Below are 19346 nucleotides of genomic sequence, written 5' to 3'. Positions count from 1 at the left end.
ATGTCCTGTTCATTGTATGGCATAGAAAGCATTGCCAGCATGATGTCCCCTTGACATTAACCAAATATAGGAGGTATATTGGTATGAGATGGGACATCTTGGCATGATCGAGTACTTTTTTGATGTCTCAGTGGTCATTTTGATGGCCATGTTTATCTAAGTGCCATTTTGATTGGAACTATAGTGTCACTTTTGACACCAACAATTGGTCTTGTGTGACAATCGATTTACTTTGTGAAATCCCTTGCTTACGTCCACAGGTCAATGGGAAGGATTTGTCAAAGGCAACACACGAGGAAGCCGTCGAAGCTTTTCATGCAGCCAAGGAGCCTATCGTGGTGCAGGTGCTGCGGAGAGTACCTCCATCCTCTGGTAATTCCATCCCCGGTGCATCAGCTGGTAGCAAACGACATGCCGGGGCGATGGAGAGAGGTCGTGCAGATGCCAGTACACAGACGGAACAGTGCTGGGACGAGCATAGCCACTGTAGTCCAGCAACTCCACCCGTACCCTCCATTCATCCCTTTTTGTTGGGGGACAGGTAATTCTTATAGTCACTCACTATTATTTTAAACCACTAAATTATCCCAGAATTTTTACTTATGTTTTTACGAATTTTACTTAACTAAGTGATTGAATAAACAAACAAATAAATAAACAAGAAATATGTTGTGCAGAGCACGATACTGACGAAATCCAAGTAAACAAGGGTAGTCATGGAAACAGTAATTTGGTGATTTTGAAAATTTGACCTATCAAGTGTTTTACATGATTGATTGTTATATGTAACAAATTTGGCTGATGCAATTTATAATTGCAGCCTACGAGGTGTCTACTTGTTTTAAAAGGCATTGGCCTTGACCTTTGACTAATTTTGACCAAATATTACTCACATATGCTACACATATGTACAAATAAGCCGAGTAAGTTTCAATTTTACATGTTAAAAAATTATTGAGGTATCTTACTATAATAGAGCAAACGTTTATGGTTGTGTATGTCGCTATGTATAATGTATGTTTATATGCGACGAAAACGTCTTCTTCTTCTTCAAATAAAATTACCACTCTCTTAGTTAACCCTCTTAATTGCGTTAAGACTGCTGAGACCCCTCAGACCTTTGATGACCCTTTAATTCCCCCAAGACCCTTCAGACCACCAAGACCCCTGAAGACCCAAAATACCCTGAAGACCCCCAAAGACCCAAAATACCCTTCAAGGCCCTGAGGCTCAAAAAGACCCTGAGTACCCAAAGACCCAAAACACCCCGAAGACCCAAAACACCCTGAAGACCAAAAACACCCCGAAGACCCAAAACACCCTGAAGACCAAAAATACCCCAAAGACCAAAAATACCCCGAAGACCCAAAAAGACCCAAAGACCCTTTAAGACCAAGAAGAACCTTAAGACCCAAAAGCCCCTGAAGACCCCGAAGACCCCAAAGACCCAAACGACACCGAAGACCCTTAAGACCCAAAAGCCTCTGCAGACACCAAAGACCCAAAAGACCCCGAAGACCCAAAACACCCCAAAGACCCAAAACACCCTGAAGACCCAAAACACCCCGAAGACCCAAAACACCCTGAAGACCAAAAAGACCCCGAAGACCCAAAACACCCCGAAGACCCAAAACACCCCAAAGACCCAAAACACCCCGAAGACCCAAAACACCCCGAAGACCCAAAACACCCTGAAGACCAAAAATACCCCGAAGACCCAAAAAGACAAAAAAGACCCCGAAGACCCAAAAGACCCCGAATACCCAAAAGGACCCAAAGACCCTTTAAGACCAAGAAGAACCTTAAGACCCAAAAGCCCCTGAAGACCCCGAAGACCCAAACGACACCGAAGACCCTTAACCCTCAATAGCCCGGGCTATTTTGAAACTGCATAGCCCGGGGGGGGGGGGGGGCTAATTTGGCCCCCCCTCAGATCTCGGCCATTTATCGACCGAATGTGACCAAACTTGGCGTGTCTGTGTCCCATCATGTATTTTACAAGAATGCATAGTCAAATTTATGATATCTATTGTTATTCTTAATTTGTCTAATTAATGATGCAAATATGCAAATTTTTTCAAGGAATTCTCATTTTTTTCAGTTTTCCCCCCATTTATGGAGAAAATGCAATCAAATTTGGCATGTTTGTAGCTTGTCATATAATCTAAAAGATAGCTTAGTCAAATTAATGACATGTATTGAAATTTCATATTTATAATTGTAATTAATTATGCAAATATGCTAATTTTTCTTGAAATTCTGAATTTTCACATTTTGATTACCACGTCAGGGCAGAAATCTTTTTTCTAGTTGTAAATTGAAGAAAGGTGATGTTTAGTCTATGTTTTGACAATGTATGATTGAAATGTGGGAAATGATTATGCAAATTAGAGACAAATTAATATTCATTAGCAACAAGAAAGTTGAATGTTTCACAGTAATTTATTAGATGTGACTTATGAATCAGCATGCTCAAAAGCAATAAAGAATGGCAGTTATATTTGGGTGTTGAAAGTCTACTGATGATAACATAACATTTATGCAAATCATATGCATAACTGTTCTCAGGTCACATAATATATCATACAGACAGTGTCATGAATATTAATTAGCACAAAGTATACAAAATTCCACTTTTGCATTGATAACGAGATCTGACTGTTACATGATTGAAAACAGTATTGAATGACAGTTACAAAAAGTTTATATTTGGATGTCACAGTCTACTACATGTAATCACATATTCAATTTATGCAAATCATATGCATAACTGTTCTTGGGGCACATCATATATCAAACAGACAGTGTAATGAATACTAATTAGTAAAATTATCAGGAAAATTCAACTTTTGCATTGATATGATCTGACTACTAAATGACTGAAAACAATATTGAATGACAGGAACAAACAACTGTACCCTTGTATCTTCAAAGTCTAACTCGATCTAATTTATGCAAATCATGGACTGTACTGTACCCTAAAATTGTAGATGGAAAAGATGGCAAACATTTCTTTATCTGGTAATAACTAATAAGTATACATGTATGCAATCTTGACTGGCATACATGTAATCATTTGAACTTGGCGTACTGTAATTTATGTATGAAGAGATGTGCAAATTAGATCAATATCATAATCAAATTGAGATTGTTATTGTTTACAAAATGTAAGAGACACCTGACAATTGATAATCCTGAAAGTCCCTTTTTCAGCATGAAGTCCAATTTTCTTCCTTTTTCTTTCAGTTAGTTTTGTTTTGCATAGCATGCCAGACAGAAGTGAACAGTATGTTCTTTGCAACATGCCTCACCACAAACCTGGCACTGGCTTGGATTCTTTGGCATGGCCTTTTTCCTCAGTTTATGTCCTTCTCCATGTGACTGATCTAAGCAGGCCCTGCAACGACGACGAGAATCGCCATGATGGTCCAACAGATCTCCCCCTGGCTCTCGATGTTGCACGCCGGCTGCCTCTGTTCCTAGTGCTCTCTTCATATTTTGGGCAATGGGTGTCGATAATCCCCGAAGAGGACGCGCCTGTATGAAAGGGGTAGTCAGTTGCTCGGCTAACGTCAGTCCAAAGTCGAACGAATCGAGCTCTCGTGGTTTCTCTCCTTTGTTGAGAGCATAGATCGTCAGTGCGTTGACTCGGCAGGTATCGAGGAGGTATGCCAAGGCCACAATTGTCCACCGGTTGGATTTCGGCTTGCAGGTGAAACTCATTGCCCGTTGATCAATGACGTCCGTCCCCCCCCTTTGTGTAGTCGTACAGTTTGTATGCAGCCGGCTTCTGTTTCCCATCGTCTTTTGTGACTCCGAGGATGGGTTTCATGGATGTGACCAACAGTACATTCTTTGTCCCTGATGACTTGGTGTTTACCACGTATGAGTGGAGGCTCACGTTCTTGTTTTCCCTGAACCAAGCAACTTTGTAGGAATGCTCCTCTCGTCCATCAGTCGTCTTCATTTCTTGGGGTAACCCCTTTCTGTTTGTTTGTATTGTGCCTGTGACTGTTATTCCTTTTTCGATAACCATTCTGTGAGTGGGAGTGACGTGTACAGCCGATCAATGGTGAGATTGCGGCCTCGCAACTGTTGGTGCTCCTCCATTTGATTTATGAGGTACTTGACTACCTCTTCAGTTCCTGTCACATAGTGGTGGGTAGGGTGGTCACCGGTTGGCTTCCCTGCATATGGTAGACTGAAGAACGTGTAAGGATGTCTTGCATCGTTCAGTGAGCGAAACAGTAGGCCATACTTTGCCGGCTTGCTCCTGTTGTATTGCCTGAACGAAATTCCGGATCGCATTGGATACAAGGTTTCATCAATCATGATGAAATCACTGGGTATCAGGGCCTCTGCACAATTCCTGTTCAGCAAGTCGTGGAGCTCGCGAAACGCTGCGAAACGATCGTTTCTCCATCGCTCTGGTCTTGTGTCCTTATCATCGAATGACAATTTGGTAAGCAGAAACTTGAATCGGTTCTTGCTCATTGTAGCGCCGAAAACCGGATGACCAACTCGATCGCCAAAGAGCCATTTGACGTCTAGCAGATTCTGACCGAGCATTCTTCTGTAGTAGAGTATGCCCAGCAGTGCTCTTATTTCCGTTGCCGATGCTTCACGAAGGTACGAATTCTTGTCCGAGTTGCGTACTTCTGGGGTCAAATTGGAAAGGTACTTGTTGATCTTTTTGTTTGTGTTAGTCAAAACAACAGCAAGCATGTCGTCAGAGAAGAAGCACCCCCAGGCTTTCACAGGAGTATCTGCATGTCTTGCATTCCGATTGACACCAGGAATTCCTGCCAAGACATTGGCAATATTCTGTCGTCCTCTTGCTTGTGGCTGGGCTGTTTCCCAATGTATGCTTTTCCCTGGGTCATTTCGTTTCGGTTTCTCGACTACAACTGTGTATTCTTCTGGAGGATGAGGTAAAGTCCATGGATCATAGTTCTCAGGATCTAACGAGGTGTCGACGCTGTTCACTGCTCTGAGAGCTCTCTTTGGTTGAAAGGGATTCACCTCCTCCGCTTCAGGATCTTCGGCAGGGGGTTCATCTGCATGTTCTAAGTATTCATCATCTGACTCCCCTGGAGAAAGGCGACCAACCAGCTCGTCGTAGTCATCGTCGTCACTTTCGAACTGTCGAAATTGCTGAAATAGTTGCATCTCCAGGTCAAGTTCATGCTCAGGTTCAGGCACAGGTTCTGGCTGAGGCGGAGGTGGAGGTTCAGGCTCAACATGTTTACGCTGAAATGACAAAGGATATAAACAATACTAATTAGAATAATGTTTGGTTTTATATGTTGACAATGTTTCACTATTTTCAAATGTTATGATTTTTATGAATAGCATATTTACATTCTAAATTATGCTCACTTTCTTATTTTCCTTTTTTAAACTTTGGATATAAAAATAAATAAATGAAATGAAATAGAATATAAAATATCAATTACTCAATTTACATGCCATAAGAAATGCATTATTGTCATCAAATAACGTCAAAAAATATCTGAATGAAGAATCAATATTATACAAGTGGCTCAAAGAAATACTGTAAGTGAAAATCTGTAACTCACCTTTGTTGTTCTTTTCCTGGGAACACCACTTGATGTTGAAGCCATGATTGGTGATAATCATCCAAATGATAAATTCTAACGAATCCAAAATTGAGAAAGATGTGATGTCTCTTCAGCACTAGCTGAACAAGTAATGACTAGAACAGTTGAATCATTGTATGGACTAAATAGACAACATACAAGTTCACTTGTTCACTAGATACAGTGTATAAATATTGAATGGGGATGCTGAAAGGAGAGTAGAAGCAGATTAGTAGGAACAAGAAGTGATGCTTATCAACAGTGTCAATTTACTCTTTTGTCTTTCTCAGAACAGGTTAGGAAGGGATTAGGAACAGATTAGGCAGGGATTAGTATCAGTAAATAAACCTGTTTATAAAAGACTTGAGTAAGCAGAGACACAAGGTGTGAAAATGCAGTCCCATGGATCACAATGTACATGCAATTCGAAAATAGTCGTTTTTCCTATATTATTATGTTACTAATTTTCTTGTGCACTTTTGTTTTATTCTATCACTATGTATTTAATTTTTGTATATCTAGAATAATTCATTATAATCCACTATCAACAATATGAAAAATGTGAAATTATTTGTCCACTGACATTTTTTTAGATTGATAATTTTCTTGTTTCTCTCTTTGTTTCCCAATTCTTATGTATTTCTTTGTTTTTAATTTCTTATGTATTTCTTTGTTTTTAAATCTTTTGTTTTTCATTGTTTTGTTATCTAGAATAGTTGATGATAGCCAAAAGGGATGTTATCTGAGGAAAAACAGAAAAAAACATTCTTCTGACAACACTTCTTGTAAAACCCATACATTGTACACACAAAATCATTGGAAACCGCCATTTTTTTGTGACGTTGGTCACGAATATGTGCTATATCTCCGCAACCGTACCCCCGATTTTCGCAAATAGGGTCTTAAAATGTGCGCGAGATGTGAAAGAAAAAAGTCATGAAATTTCAGCGCGAGATCTTTTTGCGTTAAAAAATTATCGCGAAAAATTTCGAGGGGGGGCTAATTTAGCCCCCACCCAGGCTATTCCGTGTTAAGACCCAAAAGCCTCTGAAGACACCAAAGACCCTGAAGACCCAAAACACCTCAAAGACCCAAAATACCCTTAAAGGCCCAGAGGATCCAAAAGACCCTGAAGACCCAAATGGCCCTGAAGACCCAAAACACCATGAAACCCAAAAGACACCGAAATGGTCAAAGATGCCTACCCCTCTGAAACGACGTGTGGTGAGGCACGCGGAGCACGACGAGTCACGCTAGTGGTAATAATAATAAATTCATAAAAGTCCCATTTGATTATAATGGGGTGAAATTGTTGTCACAGAAACCATTGACATGTCGAAGCGGCTAAATCAATCATTCTGATTTTGGTGATCTAATTCTGTGATACAATATGCAAAACTGATCAAATTTCAATTTAATACGATGAAAATTCATGATTTTATGCAACGTTGACCTTTTAGCCTTTGAGCTTTTGACCTCAAAAATAATATGCTTCTCAGTTTTGATTGGTGAACCAATTCAGTGACCCATAGTTGTTCAAACTAGCAGAGTACCCACCCTCTGGGTGGCTGGAGAATGTGCATTACTGCCTGAAAAAAGTATAGTCTGTATATTACAAGAAGACTCTATAGATGTTTGTGTGGTGTGCATCTAAAGGGGTCTAAACTGGTCTAGAGTATCTAAGAGGTGGAAACATCTGAAGGGTCTAAGTAGTCCAAAGGGTCTCTCGGGATCTATAAGGGTCTTAAGGCCCAATATATATATATATTTTTTGTATACAAGATCGAGGCTCGTGAAAGAGCGAACATTAATCACACAGAAAGACAAACCGACACATAAAACATATAACATCGGGAGCGGTAGACAAGATGGGGAGAGAGGGGGAAGGACACAAACACAACATTTGAGAGCAGGGACCGAGAGACATGGAGACATCGAGAGATCTGAGAGAGGGCGAGGGCTTTGGGGGGGGGGGCATGGGAAGGGGGCGGTGGGAGAGGTATAAAACATATGGACACTGCCAGGACTTCCAGGAAAGAAGTTGGAATTTCAAACAAGGTGGATCTGGGATGAATTAGCGGGGGTAGAAAAGATCAAGGTTTTGGATGGGGGAAGATAAGAGATGGTGGTGAACAGCTGTTTTAAAGACCTGGAGGGAGGAGTGGGATTGAAGGGAGTGAGGGAGTTTGTTCCAGAGGCGGGAGAAAAGAGGAATGAAAGAGTGAAGGTGAGCAGAGAGCCGAGATTTCGGCAGTTTAACCATCAGAGGGTTGCTGGCAGATCTTGTGCGACCTGTAGGAATATTTGGGGGACAGAGCACAGAAAGAGCTGGGGGTGCAAGGCCGGAGAGGAGTCGGTAGAAGACAGAAAGACCACCTACGTGCCTGCGGTGAGTGAATGAGTGAAAGGCCCTCAGAGATAGCTTCATCGCGGGAGATTCCAATAATTCTGAAAGCTTTGGTTTCAACAGCGTGAAGCCGAGCTAGGTGTGAGGCAGGAGCACCGGCCCATAGGGGAGAACAGTATTCCATTGAGCTGCGGATGAAAGCCTTGTATGTGGTGAGGAGCTCAGGTGTGCCGAGGAAGGACTTCGCACGACAGAGGATGCCCAGTCGGCGACTGGCTTTGGAGGCCAGCTTGGAAATGTGGTTTTCCCAAGAAAGATAATGGCAGATAGTGAGACCCAAAAGCTTGAGCGACAGAACTTCTTGGAGAGGATTGTTGAGAAAGTAGATGGGAGGGTTGTCCAGTCGATCTTTTCGGAGAGACATAGTAAGAGTGTGAGATTTGTCAGGATTGAAAGACATGTTCCACTTGTTTGACCAGTCTGTGATTTTGTCCAGGTCTTCAGAGAGTGAGGAGGCTGCAGACTGCCGATCTGAGGGAAGAGGAATTGGAGCGGCAGAGAGTGGAGTCATCAGCAAAGAGATAGAGAGGATTTTCAAGAGAGTCAGAGAGATCATTGATGAAGACCAGAAAAAGCACGGGGCCCAGAACACTGCCTTTGGGAACTCCAGCCTGAACAGGAAGAGGAGATGAGAGAAACCCATTCAGGGCCACACGTTGACGACGACTAGAGAAGAAGTCCGCCAGCCATGCGTGGAGATTTCCATGGATACCAAAGGAGGAGAGTTTGGTGAGCAGAGCGGGGTGCCAGACCGTGTCGAAGGCACGTAATATGTCGAGGGAGACAGCTCTAATTTCCTGTTTGGCATTGAGGACCTCCATCCATTGTTGAGACAGCAGAAGCAGCATGTCCAGAGTAGAGTGACCTGGTCTGAAACCAAATTGATGATCAGAGATCAAGCCATTGGAGAAGAGGAAGGATTTCATATCCGAAGCAATGATGGATTCCATGACTTTGCTGATAATTGGGAGAAGGCTGATTGGTCTGTAGTTGCTAGGATCTGTTTTTGCACCTTTTTTTGTGCAAAGCTGTGATGTTGGCTGATTTCCAAGCAGATGGCAGTTGACCTTGAGCAAAAGAGAGGGTGAAGAGAACAGAGAGAGGGTGAGATAGAGCGGCAGAGCAGGATTTTAGGACCCGTGGGCTGATGCCGTCGGGTCCAGTTGCAGAATCAGAGTCGAGGGTTGACAGAAACTTTTCCACCTTGTCAGGAGGAAAGGACACAGAGTCCAGGAGCAGCAGGGTACGACTGTGTATGGTGGGTACAGAGAGGGATGGGTTTGGGACACAAGATTTAGAGGCAAACACAGAGTTGAGGCATTCAGCTTTTTCACGTGCGGAGTCAGCTGTGTAGCCGTTTGAGGTAAGGGAGGGGATGGAGGGGGAACAAACACCAGAAACGGATTTGACCAGACGCCACCAGGATTTGGAAGAGGGAGACAGATAAGAGAGTTCGGTCTTGAGAACGGAGAGATATTGTTTCCTGGCTCTCCTGAGGGTGGACACACACTTGTTTCGGGCTTTGTGAAAGGAAATGAGATTTCCTTCCGTTGGATTTGCTTTCCAGGAGACGAAGGCAAGTTGTTTCTGGGCAACAGCCTCACCACAAGATTCCGTGTGCCATGGACAGGAGGAAGGGTATGACAACTGAAGACGAGATGGGATAAATCTGTGCATGAGAGAGAGCAATTTACTTTGGAAGAATTCCCAGGATGAGTTGATGTCAGAGGTGGTATAGATGGGAGACCAGTCCAGATGATTGATGGCTGCTTGAAGACCGTGCCAGTTGGCCTGAGTGAAATGCCAGACTCGTCGACGCTGAGCAGGCTCCCTGAGGATGGTCAGAGAGATGTCCACTTTATCAAGGACATGATCAGATGATCCGATTGGAGCAGAAGAAGAGCAGCAGACATTTTCAGGGAAGTTAGTCATAACCAAGTCCAGAAGAGAAGATGTTCCGTTGACTGAGATCCGGGCAAAATGTCTAAGCTCCAAGGGGTCCAAAGGTCTAAAGGTTATTTTCTAATGATAGTTTGGGTTTAAAAGAGTTCTAAAGGGTTTAAAGGGTCTGAAAGGGACAAAAAGGTCGAGGGGTCTAAAGAGTATGTTGCAATAGAAGTTAGGGCTCTAAGGGTTCCATACGGTGGAAGGAGTCTAAAGGGGTATAAGGTGTCTAAAGAGGGCCTAATAGGTCTAAACGTCTACAAGGGTCAATGCATCTAAGTAGCATAAAGGGTGCAAAGGTCTTTAGGAGTCTACGGGGATTAAAGGATCTTGGAAAGGTCTAAATGGGTATAAAGTGTCTAAATGTATTGAAAAGGGTCAGCTTGTTCTTGTCACTTAACCAACTCACCCTCCTAGTTTTGTCATAACCCATCCATAACTTTTCAAATAACATGCTATATGTTGTTATTATTGCCCATTTCTCTCAATGGTGAAGAATCACATAAAAATTTTTTTCTAGAATCCAGATCTTCACAAAAATCTAATTATTTCATCCATGTCACACCCCCAACCTGTACACCAAACTCCATCTGAATCAGTGTATAACTTTTTGAGATATCCTGCTCACTTTTTGAGATACCAATATATCGTTCTTTGCACTATTACTCAATGGTGAAGAATGACTTTAAATATTTTTTTTAATTCTCGTATTCGGATCAGAATTCGAATCTTCACCAAAATTGAACCAATTCGTCTTTGTCACATAACCACCCTCTCCACCAAAGTTCGGTTGAATCTGTGCACAACTTTTTGAAACATCCTATTCACAGAGACAAATGAAAATTCACTCATAGAGCGACACTTGGCAAAATAGAACAAAGAATAATGGCACTCAGTAGAGCATCCTTTTGACCTAAAAAAAAGAAGAAAAAAAAAGAAGTTGTTTGTTGAATTCAGTTTGCTGATATGAAAATCATATTCATATTTCAAGTCAATTGGATGAAAATTGAGGATTTTAGAAATTTGAAAAAAGTGGTTGACCTTTGGCCTATGTTGACCTTGTGACCTATGTTGAACTCAAAAATAGTTGGTTGTTGAATTCAGTTAGATATGTAAATCCTATTCAAATTTCAAGTCAAACGGGTGAAAATTGAGGATTTTAGAAATTGAGAAAGAAGTGGTTGACCTTTGGCCTATGATGACCTTTTGATCTCAAAAATAAATAGTTTTCTGTCGGACCACCAGCCCTACCGTATGGTGAAGTTTTGTGAAGATTGGTTTAAAATTGTAACCTGTAGGCATGCATAAGTGAGCGGACAGACAAACGAACACAAACACACACAAACACACATACCAACAAACATATACAGTTGTCACCAAAAATATTGGCACCCTTGCACTTTTTTCAAATAACTCACAATTTTCTCAAACAATAAGTTGAAATTCACCAAAGTATTTGGTCTACACTTTTCTTTATTTCACTGTTAATATTACAGAACCTTTGTTTTTGATTCAGAACTTAATATATCCTTTTAAAACAGAAAATAAAAAGAAATGGCATTGACAAAATTATTGACACCTTAGACTTAATATTTGGTAGCACAGCCTTTGGACAAAATAACTGCAGTCAAGCGCTTCTTATAGCCATGACTGAGCTTCCTACACCTCTCTACTGGCAGTTTGGCCCACTCGTCTTGTGCAAACTGCTCCAGTTCTCCCAGATTTGAATGGTGCCTTCTCCCAACTGCTGTTTTCAGATCGCCCCACAGATTTCAATGGGATTTATATCTGGACTCATTGCTGGCCACTTCAGTACAGTCCAGCGTTTTTTGTCTTGAACCATTCCTGGGTGCTTTTTGAAGTGGGTTTGGGGTAATTTTCGTGCTGCAAGACCCATGACCTTTTCATGCTGCGAGATGCAACTTTCTGACACTAGGTTGAACATTGCGCTCCAAAATGCCTTGGTAATCTCCTGATTTCGTGATTCCATGCACACATTCAAGGCACCCAGTGTCAGAGGCAGCACAGCAACCCTAAAACATCATTGAACCACCTCATGTTTGACTGTAGGGAAGGTGCTCTTTTTGTCGAAGGCTTAATTTTGTTTTCTATAAACATAGAGATGATGTGCTTTACCAAAAAGCCCTGATTTGGTCTCATCTGTCCACAGGACATTCTCCCAGAAGGATTTTGGCTTGTTCAGGTGTGTTTTGGCAAACTCCAGTCAGACTTTCTCTCAGCAGTGGGGTCCTCCTGGGTCTCCTACCATAGAACCCCCTTTCATTGAGTTGGCGACGGATGGTGCGAGTTGAAACTGTCGTACCTTGTGTCTGAAGGTCATCTTGAATCTGTTTGTCAGTTGATCGAGGTGCTTTGTCCACCATTCATACAATCCTTCGCTGAAATTTTCGATCATGTTTTCTCTTGCGGCCACGTCTAGGGAGGTTGGCTACAGTGCCATGGGCCTTAAACTTCCTGATAACATTGCGTACGGTGGACACAGGAACATCAAGGTCTCTGGAGATGGACTTGTAGCCTTGAGATTGTCCATGCTTGGCTACAATCATGTGTCTGACCTCCTCAGACAATTCTCTGGTTTTCTTTCTTTTGTCCATGCTCATTGCGGTGCACACAGTGACACGAAACAGCAGAATGACTCCTTTTCTCTATTCAAACTGGTCGAATGAATGATTTTTATATTGCAGGCACATGCAACTCACCACAGGTGAGTTCAATTCCAGAGTGAAGGAGAATCACCTGCTTGAAATCTAATTATTTCTAACAACTTCTAAAAGGTGCCAACAATATTTTCCGGGCCACTTTAGGAATTCTATGTGTAATAAGCTAAGATTTAGTATTTTTTACAGCTTTTTTGTTTTGTTTCACTGCAAACCAAATAATATATATGTGGATACCAAAATATTTTTTATTTCAACAATTTTCTGGAAGAAATGGTGCATTATTTGAAAAAAGCACAAGGGTGCCAATATTTTTGGCCACGACTGTAAACACACACACACACACAAACACACAGATAAACACACACACAAACACACAAACCGAAGTGATCAACACGTACTTGTCAAAAAAAATAAAATTCGCAAGTAACATAACCTCCATCTACCTTCGGTGGTGGCGGTAACAGCGTTATTCAAGAAAAGATCCAACGAATAATTGGGGAATTATAGTTTGATTTGAGTTGTGGGGAAGATGTTGTAGACATTTAATTGAGCGATCAGATTCAGGAAAGGATAGGGAACCATTTGAATAAATTCAAACTAATTAAAGGCAATCAGTACGGATTTACTAAAGAGAGATCATGGTTAACAAATTTAATGGAGTTCGATGAAGCAGTTTTCTGACTGGGGGACGAGGAGGGAAGTGCAGTGGATGTCGTACATCTGGAGTCTAGACTATCAGAAGGCATTTGAGAAAGTACCACGTACAAGGTTGTTGGCTAAGCTAAGGTTTTGTGGAGTGTGAGTAAAGTAGCTAAGTCTGTATATTCAACTGGGTGAGTGATAGGAAGCAAAGAGTGGCTGCGAATGAGAGAATGTCTGGTTGGGAGGATGCAAGTTGTAGGGTATCTCAGGGATCTGATCAAGGAACGTTATTCATAATTTACATCAATGTATAATTCTGAAGAGGTAGTTTTAACACTGTACAATAATTTAGTGAGGCCTCATCTACAATATTGAGTACAGTTGTGGTCACCACATCTGAATAAGGTCATAGCTACCACATGGATGGTTCAGCATAGAGTGACTGGATTGATTCTGGAGCTATCTAGACTCAGCTATGAGGATTGGCTGAAGGAAGACTTTATGCAGTACAAAGGAGACAATTGTGAGGGAATCTGATAGAGATTTTTAATATAATGAAGGGTATAAACAGAATAAGTGCTGGTGTTTTTCAGCGAAATGGACAGGGATTGGACCAGAGGCCCCATAGCCTGAGAGCGGGGGAGTTGGGGAGGGAAGGGGAGAGTTAGGATGACATTATGGCAGGGTCTTTCATTAACAGAATAGGTATTGCATGGAAGGGTCTCCCTGGAAAGGTGGTAGCAGCAGAAATAGTAGATAGGTTAAAACTGTAATTAAATAGGTACCGAGAAGCAATGAACGTAGCCAGGTACATGCATATTAGCAGTAATCTGCATCCATATGGGCCTAGTGGCCTCCTCCTGCATCGAAGCTCCTTCTGTTTCCCTGTAGGATATATAAATATACAGTCGGACCCTGCTAGTCATGGTTCCACTATTTGCGGAATCAGCGTATTCGTGGTTGATAAAATGTGACATTGAAGGAACTGCGCTCCAACGCGAGTCGAAAGAATTGACGCGACCAAAGACGGAATTCGTCCGAGTTGCTTTATTGAAACAAAACAGCTCAGGTATTCCGACAAGCCCGTTTATCGGGCAGCAATATATATATACATTTATGTCGGGAAGTTTGCCCGGCAAAAGCTATACCGGGCATGCCCGGGTGTCAAGGGCGAGCCTTGGAAAGGCGAGTCTGGACCTGCCCGGGCGTGTTTGGCTGCGGCCTGGCAAGTCGAGGCTGGGCGTGCCCGGGCGCTCTGGACGAGCCCTGGAAAGGCGATAGCGGGCATGCCCGGACGCTCTGGGCGAGCCCTGGAAAGGCGATAGCGGGCATGCCCGGACGCTCTGGGCGAGCCCTGAAAAGGCGATAGCGGGCGTGCCCGGACGCTCTGGGCGAGCCCTGGAAAGGCGAGAGCGGGCATGCCCGGGAAAGACGAGACCGGGCGTGCCCGGGAGGTTCGGGCGTGCCTGGGAACAGTGAGTCCTTTTGCGGTTGAACAACTCGTTGAAAGTTGGTTGAACAACAAAGTTGAACCGCGAATTCGCGGGTTTTTTTCTTTTCGCGGCTGTGTGCCACAAAATTGCGGGGGTTTTTTTCCCCATATTCGAGGCCATGTTCCACGAATTCGCGGTTTTTCAGGGGCGCAAAACAAAATTTCACGAGCCGCTAACTTGACACATTTATAAAAACCCATCTTTTACCAGCCATGCAAAAATAAAGGTGGACTTACGCAAAAAAACATCTTATACAAGCCACGAGCATGACCTGCTTATACAGTACCGTACAGTACTGTACATTCACTGCTGTGTGCTTTGCATCTTCATGGCTTTCCTGGGCGCAAATTTTAGCCGCACTATAAGCAAGCTCCGCGGGATATCCCGCCAGATGTGTAAACAAGTCAACTCCACGAATTATACGATGCAAACACTTCAATAAATCGATTACAGTTTGCAATTTATGGTAAAGCATCATCAGAGATCTTACACAATGAAAACGCTTCGGGGGATGTTCCATCAGCAACTAAAACATGTCATCCTCTGCGAATTATAGAATGCAAATGCTTCATTAAATATATTATTGAAATAAGCAGATACGCTCGATACGGCATCATCTGATAACATCCCCCACAAACAGTGGGTTCCCGCAGATACCCACAATGCTCACAATCGTACATATATTATACAGATTGTGTAGTCCATCTTCCTCATTGTTCTCATCCCGTTGCTTTGACCTGTGGTTTTGACTCGCTCTGCTCATCTTTCAATAATGGCTCCCAAGCGCAAGACCAACGCCGGAGATGCATCGACTCCCAAGAGGCAGAAGAAAGTGATGTGCCTGAGCCAGAAAGTGGAGCTGTTTGACCGGCTTTCGAGAGGAGAGAGTGCGGCCTCTGTTGGCAGGCATTATGGCGTCAACAAATCCACCGTTTGCTACATACGGAAGAAAGAGAAGGCCATTTGTGAGAAAGCTTCAGCGAACATTGTATCGAATACGAAAGTGGTCACCCATGTCCGGAATGTCCACATAGAAAGGATGGAGAAGGCTCTCAGCATATGGATCGAGGACACCATGCAGAAAAGTATGCCTTTGAGTGGACCTCTCATTCACGGAAAGGCCAAACGAATTTACGATCATCTGTCTGGCAGGGGTAGTGCCAGCACGAGTTTTGCGCCGAGCGATGATGGTAAAAGTAGCATGACTTCATTCACTGCAAGCAGGGGATGGTTCCATCATTTCAAGGAGCAGTACTGCTAAAAAAAGGTGAAGCTCTCAGGGGAGTGCACCTCCGCGGACCATGAGGTTGCAAAAGCGTTCCTTGCTCAACTTGTGAGGCTGATCGACGATTCACGGCTTTCCTGTTGGCCCTCCAAAACACGGGCAGAGTTTGCTTGTTATTGCCCTTGAGAGCACGCGGGTTCGGGGTACAGTACAACATCATGGGTTTCAGCATGAAGTCCCCTTTTGCGTTTGCACAGAGGAGAAGAGATACCCGGTCCTTGGCAGCCTTGAATCCCGATGCTGTCTCCTGGTGAAATGTCTCTATGCTGTCTCCTTTGAGATGAAAGTTCTCGTGGGCATCTTTTTCCAGAAGAGGCCAGTCTCGTAAGCAATGAACACCTGCTCTGGGAGGTATCCCTTCTCTTCGATCAGCCTCGTGAGTTGAGCAGGGAACTCTTTTGCCACCTTATGGTCCGTGGAGGTACACTTACTTAGCAGTACTTTGGCTCAGCATTAATAAGCTTGAGTTGATAGCTTCCTCGTAAATAAGCCGCTTGTCTAGGTTTTACCCCCAGTGTGGTTGGCCGTCACTTTAATAACTGTAGTTCAAATAGTGCCAGCATCTCAGCACAATGTATTTCAGATTGGGATGCAAGGCCAGCTGTCCTGCCTGCAGAAAAAAACACTTTGAAATTAATAGGCCAGAATGTGCCAGTGGCCGAGCCAAATTATTCCCGACTGAGGGCTGACTGTACACTGCAGCAGTACTGGCAGTAATCGGAATGCTGTCAACATTTGACATTAGACAAAGTAGTTACTTAGCAGAGTCCACCTGCACATTTGTAAGTCTTGGCCTCTTGCTACATGGTCACTCTTCAAAGATGGAGGTACATGTTTATAGGATTTCATTCATTAATAGTGTTTACCCTGTGGTTCTGTGACCATATTGCTGTGATTGAGGACAAATCACAAAATATGTCTTCAAACTTTTTTATTTCTTATGTTTTGTTCATTTGATTGACCCATGGCACATGCGCCTGTCCATCTCGACAGCCTCACAGAACTGGGCCCTGACCTGGACGAGACATCTGACTTCCTTCAGCAGGCCGGAGAGCGAACTGCTGAGCTCGAGTACGAGGTAGGCCTACTATGTGCACATCATGGTAAAGTTTTATATTTGAGCCTTTGTTTGTTACTCACTCTGATTGGTTGTGTTTGAGTGTGTGTTGCATTGTTCACTTGATTGTGATTATTTTTGTTGCTGTTTTTTGGTTTAACCACTGATGTGCTTGCTTATTTTGTCATGATTTATGCATTAATTAGGATATCCAACCGATAACAATAGTTGGGCACATGTAATGTTTGCACATTTTATTTTCAACATTTTTTAGTTGTTGTTGTTGTTGTTGTTGTTGTTATAGTATGATGAGATTTCATCATAATGGTCCAAATGTACAATCAAACAGCAATGATATTTCAGCTGCCTGCTTGTGAAGACATCATGACTCAGTGACCAAATGTCTCCCATCATACTGCCAAAAGTTTCAGACTACTGGAGTCTGTTGACAGGGCTGTATTTAACCTCCATTTCTCAAAATTGTCGCTTTGCTGAGAGCTAAGTCTTCTCAACACAGTCATTTCACATCCCAAAGTGTCTCTCTGTCTCTTCCTCTCCTCGTGTTCTATGCTTCCTAAAATCGTCTTCATACATCAGCATCTTGAAAAATGAAAAGCAAACATTTGTACATTCTCTTGTTCTACTCACATCCACACAAGCTTTATGCTAACATTCACAAACCTTGTTGCTGTTGTTCGTCCTCCACACCTGATAACTTTGAGAACAAACACTTTTCTACTAAAGTGGTGCCTGCCATCGAAACTTTTCCTTTGCTGTTCTCAACATCTGTCATTGACACTCATGGTTGGTCCTTTATCAGTGGTAAGAGTTGCATTGCTCAAAGTCCCTTCAGATAAAAAATATGCAAACAATTATTTTGCATATTTCAGTGGCGTCCTAGTCGGACAAATATTTCTTCAACTAAACTATTCAATGAATATTCAGAAATTTATGAAATGAATGTTCAACGCCTGCTCAGCTAAAAACTTTGTCTTTCAATTTCAACTTGTTGGCTCATTGTGATTTGGCCTATCAAGCCTTCCTCTTAACGTTTCACTACAGTGGTTGATTGTTTGTCGTTAAACACAAAAAACTATACAGTACAGTCTGAATTCGACATCCGCGGGGATACGTTCCCGGAAAATGCCGCGAATGTCGACACCGCGAATGTCGGGGCATTGTTTCAATGTGGTAAAGGGAGATAGGTTCCCGGCGGTTCTTGATTCCTAGGTGATAATTTTAAGTTTCAATTTTTTTCGACCGCGCATGCTCATGATTACAGTTTCTTTTTTTTTTAAATGCTTGCAAATAACAAAGTGACAACACCAGGTACCGTTTCCAATGTTTTTTTAAAGGAATGTGATTGCAGTTTATTAAAAGTGCTTAAAAGACCCTGGTGTTTGGCTAGCGGCTAGGGTGCCGACTTAGGATTCCTAGGATCCTGGGTTCGAATCCCGGTCGATCGCTGAATTAACGCCAGGGGGGTTGACTCAGCCTGTCATCCTTCCAAGGTCTGCTAATTGAGTACCAGTTCACTGGTAATTCCCTGTTTGTCGTTAAAGGCGACAAAAAGGGTTGGCGTCAGGAAGGGCATCCGGCCGTAAAACATTGCTTCAAAAAGGGGACCAAAAAACAACAACAACCACGGTTCCCGAAAAAGGCCAACCCCCGCTTTGCGGGGAAAAATGGCCTCTAAAGGTGGTTATTTTTTGTTTTATAACCAACCATTCATTGATTTGTAAAAATTTGTAAAAAGAAAATTCCACTTTTTGTCATTACGGAGTATTATGTGTAGATCAGTGAGAAAAAAATCTCAATTTAATCCATTATAAATTCAGGCTGTAACAACAAAATGTGAAAAAGGTCAAGGGGTGTGAATACTTTCTGAAGGCACTGTAGATGCACAACGTTTAATGCAAGTTATCATGATGTACGACATACAAGTTTGACATGAAAAAAGTAACTCTGGTTTTGCTTTTTTGTGGTCCAACAGTGGAGTCGTTGACTGCTTTGTGTCAGGGCCATCCGAACTGATGTAATTTATTTAATAATCATTTGATCGAAAGCGTTCTTGTAGGACAAAAGAATCAACCCCGCATCAGTGAAAACTCACAAGTCTGACTTCGATATCATAATATATATATTTTTGTTATTCAATACATTATCTTCAAGGAGAATAATTGACTTCATGCCACTTGAATACGACTACTTGTCCAAGGATACTGCTTCCTTTTTGG

The 19346-nt window shown here is 42.5% G+C and overlaps 1 protein-coding gene across 1 annotated transcript in view; it reads left to right on the top strand.

Moving 5' to 3' along the window:
• Positions 1 to 19346, top strand: part of LOC137425761 (PDZ domain-containing RING finger protein 4-like) — a 116402-nt gene that overhangs the window by 73994 nt on the left and 23062 nt on the right. The window contains exons 2-3 of the mRNA XM_078775298.1: positions 261 to 541; positions 17046 to 17130. Coding sequence (XP_078631424.1) covers positions 261 to 541; positions 17046 to 17130 — 366 coding nt within the window. The remainder of the gene's footprint in view (positions 1 to 260; positions 542 to 17045; positions 17131 to 19346) is intronic.

This window comes from Myxine glutinosa, chromosome 4 (assembly GCF_964187855.1).
Source record: "Myxine glutinosa chromosome 4, kmMyxGlut1.1, whole genome shotgun sequence".
In the NCBI taxonomy this organism is placed as follows: domain Eukaryota; kingdom Metazoa; phylum Chordata; class Myxini; order Myxiniformes; family Myxinidae; genus Myxine; species Myxine glutinosa.
This window is presented reverse-complemented; position numbering and strand designations above follow the sequence as displayed.